The sequence below is a fragment of the Arachis duranensis genome, chromosome 9 (assembly GCF_000817695.3).
Source record: "Arachis duranensis cultivar V14167 chromosome 9, aradu.V14167.gnm2.J7QH, whole genome shotgun sequence".
Lineage (NCBI taxonomy): Eukaryota > Viridiplantae > Streptophyta > Magnoliopsida > Fabales > Fabaceae > Arachis > Arachis duranensis.
The window spans coordinates 10449145-10454611 of NC_029780.3; the positions used below are offsets into that span (position 1 = coordinate 10449145).

Consider the following 5467-nt stretch of genomic DNA (forward strand, 5'->3'; position numbering starts at 1 on the left):
TCACAGAGTGCAGAAATTAAAATTCAACAAGTAACTTGAACTGAATTAACAAAACAAGAAAAATGCTCAATCTAGTTAACTTCCAATTTGATAATTGTCAATCGAAAACCAATCCCCGGCAACGGCGCCATAACTTTGATGCTACGATTTTAGGAAATTGCACGATCGGCAAAAATTCCTTCCGGCAAGTGCACCGGTTATCGTCAAGTAAAAACTCACAATAGAGTGAGGTCGAATCCCACAAGGATTGGTTGAGTGAGCAATTCGAATTAGAAGTGTGTTCTAGTTGAGCGGAATCAAGATTTAGATGAGAATTGCGGAATGTTAAATTGCATGAATTAAAGAGCGAGAAGCTAAATTGCTGAAATTAAAAAGGGATCGGGGTGATTGCATGAATTTAATTGCAGAATGTAAAGAGAAAGTGGTAGATCAGAAATGGGGAATTCATTGGGTTTCAGGAGATATTGAGATCTCCGAATCAAAACAATTTTTATCCCTTCCTCAACCAATGCATTCATTGAATTTTGCTTGGCAATCTTATATGATTGGATCCCAATCCATTGGCTCACCAATTCTCTCTATAAACAAACAAATTCCCAATCCCTTGGTTTAAATGTTCATAAGAAGAGATGATGCTCGATCACTGATTATACCACACAGTTTCATGAACCACAATTTGGTAGGATTACATGTCACAATATCCATCCAAACCCCAATCCAATTCACTGTGAGAAAGCTTCTCTAGCATGAATCCTCCATTCCTTTCCCAAGGTTCCGAAGGATTCCAATTATGGATAGTTTCTTTCCCAAGACAACTAACCAATGGAACTCTACATATCAAGCTCGGGTCATCAGTTCCCCCACCTCGGGACTTCTCCAAAACAACCGAGCTACACGTTTCAGGTAACCCTCGGAACAAAAACTATTATTGATTCATTGAATTACAATAGAGCTCCCTAACCCAATGAAAGGGGGTTTAGTGAGTCATAGCTCTGAATTCAATTACAAAAAGTATGAAAACTAGAAAAATGATCAAAAGTCTCCCCTATCTAACTTAAATTCTATCCTATTTATACACTTTCTAAATTGAGCTTCTGTTGTGTTTCTTGGGCTTTGAGGCCCTTCCCTGATTTCCTTTCGCTTTGGGTTTATGATCCATAATCCTAATGGAAATGAAGAAAGCAACCCTGGAGGAAAATTTTGGTCGAACACGTTTAAGCTCCAGTTTAAGGTTAAACTGGAGCTTAAACGTGGGAATGCTCCCTGGTGCATTTCTCATTTCTGGCGTTTAACGTTAAACTGGAGGTTAAACGCCACTTTCAGCTTTTCTCAGCTTTCATGATTTTGGCGTTTAAGCTCCAGTTTAAGCTTAAACTGGAGCTTAAACGCCACTGATAGTTCCCAGCATTATATGGCTTGACAGTTTAAGTTCCAGTTTAAGCTTAAACTGGAACTTAAACTCTACATGTGGTATTCAAGCTTCCTTTATTGATTTTGTTGCTTCCTTGTCTAGCCTCTTCTTCCCTGAAATCATCCAAACAACTGCATCAAAGTCTTGCAAAATTTCATGAGAAATCTTCCATTCATAGCATTCAAGTAATATAACTAAAAACTCATGGAATTTGCATCAAAATCATACTGTTTGGATGGTTCATTGCTTTGTTATTCATTTAACCATTCTTGGTTACTTTAAGCTCAAGAAAATGCATAAAACAACTAAAACTAACAGAAAAATGCTAGTGAAACTAGCCTAAGATGCCTTGGCATCAAGCATCATCCATCCTACTTGGAAGACCATTTTTTAGGACTTCTAGATTCAAGTTAGATGCCTACTCGGGAACCTACTCATTTGAGATAGATGAGAGAGTCGTAAGTTTTAGCCTAGAAGAAGCAATGAGGCACCCACCGGAGAATCACTCTCTGTTCCGGTGTGATCCAATTGACAACATTGTTGCCGAAGTGCACCTTGCAAAGTTGGATGAGAAGTACATGATTGAAGAAGCAAATGAAGATCCAAGCAAATTAAACACCACACACCATACAAACCATCCCGAGATTCAAACTTCAAATCATGACAAAAAGATGGAATTAAAGCCACTACCACCCCACCTAAAGTACTCATATCTTGATGAAGCCCAAAAGCTCCCCGTGATAATTGCAAAGGAGCTAACCCCTCAACAAGAAGAAAAGTTGCTAGATGTCTTGAGGAAAAATAAAAGGGCAATCAGGTGGAGTTTGGCGGATCTAGTGGGAATAAGCCCCCAAGTATGCGAGCACCGCATATTTCTTGAAGAAGGAGCAAGACCGGTCCGACAACCTCAAAGGAGACTTAATCCAACCATTCTTGAGGTTGTGAAAAAAGAGGTCACTCGGCTACTTGAAGCGGACATCATCTATCCCATCTCGGATAGCGAGTGGGTAAGCCCGGTCCAAGTGGTGCCAAAGAAATCTGGGGTGACCACAATCAAAAATGAAAGCGGTGAACTTATAGCAACAAGGGTGCAAAATTCTTGGAGGGTATGCATAGACTACCGAAGATTGAATGCGGCCACAAGAAAAGATCACTTTCCACTACCATTTATTGATCAAATGCTTGATCGACTAGCCGGTAAATCATATTATTGAGATCACTTTCCACTACCATTTATTGATCAAATGCTTGATCGGTTAGCCGGTAAATCATATTATTGTTTTCTTGATGGATACTCCGGATACTTCCAAATCCATATTGCTCTAGAGGACCAAGAGAAAACCACATTTACTTGCCCCTTTGGAACGTATGCTTACAAGCGTATGCCATTTGGCCTATGCAACGCACCGGCAACGTTTCAAAGATGCATGATGAGCTTATTTGCGGACTGTCTAGAGCAATGTATGGAAGTTTTTATGGACGACTTTAGTGTGTACGGTGATTCATTTGATCATTGCTTGGGCAACCTTGAAAAAGTCTTAGAGAGATGCACCAAAATAAACCTTGTCTTAAATTTTGAAAAATGTCATTTCATGGTCAAACAAGGCATTGTTTTATGACACATTGTTTCAAAAGAAGGCATCTCCGTAGATCCGGCAAAAATAAATGTCAAATCTAGTTTACCTTACCCCTCCTCCGAGAGGGAAGTCCGCTCTTTTCTTGGACATGCAGGATTCTACCGGAGATTCATCAAAGATTTTAGCAAAGTGGCTTTACTTCTCTCTAGACTACTACAAAAGGACACTGAATTTGAGCTGAGCAAAGAATGCATGGAAGCGTACGACAAGCTTAAAGTGGCATTAACACAAGCTCCTATTGTGAGGGGACCAATTTGGACTCAACCGTTTGAAATCATGTGCGATGCCTTGAATTACGCGATAGGAGCCGCGTTAGCACAACGCGAGGGTAAGATTCCCTATGTCATAGTTTATGCCTCCAAAACACTAGATGGAGCCCAATCCAACTACACTACTACCGAAAAGGAACTCTTAGCTATCGTTTTTGTTTTGGACAAGTTCCGAGCCTATCTTCTTGGTTCCAAGGTAGTAGTGTACTCGAATCACGCAGCATTAAAGTATTTGTTGGCCAAAAAGGAATCAAAACCGAGATTAATTCGATGGGTGCTTTTGTTACAAGAATTTGACTTGGAGATCAAGGATAGGAGTGGTTCCCAAAACTTAGTAGCGGACCATCTAAGTCGCCTCGAACACACAAAAGGCGACACCACTCCTATCAATGACTCCTTTCCTCTAGATGGTTTGCACTCAATCTCAGAAGTAGTTCCTTGGTGTGCTCCAATAGCAAACTACTTGGTTTCACGCACCTTCCCTCCCAATCTCAACAAACATCAAAAGGATAAGCTGAAAAGCGAATCCAAATACTATGTTTGGGACGATCCCTATTTGTGGAGGTGTGGAGCGGACCAAATAGTGCGACGGTGCATACCTCAAATCGAATTCCAAGCTATCTTGGACGCTTGCCATTCTTCCGAAGGCGGTGGCCACTACGGCCCCCAAAGAACGGCAAGAAAGGTCCTTAATTGCGGATTTTGGTGGCCAACCCTTCTCAAAGATTCTTCCCTCTATTGCAAATCTTGTCCCCAATGCATTCGGTTTGGAAATATTTCTAAGAAGGACGAAATCCCCCAACAAAATATGCTTTTTTGTGAAATTTTTGATGTGTGGGGAATCGACTTCATCGGACCATTTCCAAATTCCAATGGCTTTCTCTACATTTTGTTAGCCATCGATTATGTGTCAAAATGGGTGGAGGCAATCCCCACCCGGACGGATGATGCTCATGTTGTTTATTCTTTTGTGAGGAACAATAACATTTGTCGTTTTGGCTCCCCAAGAGCAATCATAAGTGACCAAGGATCCCATTTTTGCAACAAAAAAATGGACGGCCTCATGAGGAAGTATGGAATCACACACAAAGTTGCTACAACCTATGGTGCACGAAATTGTGATCATCAATGGCGCCATCAACATGGTACGCTCATTGCAATCTCAACTCTGTATCACAATTTCGCACAACTAACCAGCAAGTGTACTGGGTCGTCCAAGTAATAAACCTTACGCGAGTAAGGGTCGATCCCACAGAGATTGTTGGTATGAAGCAAGCTATGGTCACCTTGTAAATCTTAGTCAGGCAGACTCAAATGGGTATAGATGATGAATAAAACATAAAGATAAAGATAGAGATACTTATGCAATTCATTGGTGAGAACTTCAGATAAGCGAATGGAGATGCTTTGTCCCTTCCGTCTCTCTGATTTCCTACTGTCTTCATCCAATCCTTCTTACTCCTTTCCATGGTAAGCTTATGCAAGGGTTTCACCGTTGTCAGTGGCTACCTCCCATCCTCTCAGTGGAAATGTTCAACGCACCCTGTCACGGCACGGCTATCCAGCTGTCGGTTCTCGATCATGTCGGAATAGAATCCAGTGATTCTTTTGCGTCTGTTACTAACGCTCCACAATCACGAGTTTGAAGCACGTCACAGTCATTCAATCATTGAATCCTACTCAGAATACCACAGACAAGGTTAGACCTTCCGAATTCTCTGGAATGCCGCCATCAGTTCTAGCCTGTACCACGAAGACGCTGATCTCACGGAATGGCTGGCTCGGTTGTCAGGCGAGCGCTCGGTTGTCAGGCGATCAACCATGCATCGTGACCGTTGAAAATACATAAGAACAAGGTCTAGGCATGGCCGAATTGCCAGCCTCCCAATGATTTAAAAACTAGATGTCCCAAGATGATCTAGAGATCTCAAGTGATCAAAAGATGAAAATACAATAGTAAAAGGTCCTACTTATAGAAAACTAGTAGCCTAAGGTGTACAAAGATGAGTAAATGACATAAAAATCCACTTCCGGGCCCACTTGGTGTGTGCTTGGGCTGAGCATTGAAGCATTGTCGTGTAGAGACTCTTCTTGGAGTTAAACGCCAGCTTTGGTGCCAGTTTGGGCGTTTAACTCCCATCCTTGTGCCA

General features: G+C 41.6%; 4 protein-coding genes across 5 annotated transcripts in view; 2 read left to right on the plus strand and 2 right to left on the minus strand.

Moving 5' to 3' along the window:
* LOC107464625 (NADH dehydrogenase [ubiquinone] 1 alpha subcomplex subunit 2) overlaps positions 1–5467 on the plus strand; it is a 95191-nt gene that overhangs the window by 69354 nt on the left and 20370 nt on the right. The gene's annotated exons all lie outside the window — the stretch shown is intronic.
* LOC107464622 (NADH dehydrogenase [ubiquinone] 1 alpha subcomplex subunit 2) overlaps positions 1–5467 on the minus strand; it is a 63522-nt gene that overhangs the window by 22313 nt on the left and 35742 nt on the right. The gene's annotated exons all lie outside the window — the stretch shown is intronic.
* Positions 1–5467, minus strand: part of LOC107464676 (NADH dehydrogenase [ubiquinone] 1 alpha subcomplex subunit 2) — a 63240-nt gene that overhangs the window by 22035 nt on the left and 35738 nt on the right. The window lies entirely within an intron of this gene.
* Positions 1894–2625, plus strand: LOC107464575 (uncharacterized). Its single transcript, XM_016083496.1, has one exon. It carries the CDS (start codon positions 1894–1896, stop codon positions 2623–2625), a length of 732 nt encoding a protein of 243 aa, XP_015938982.1.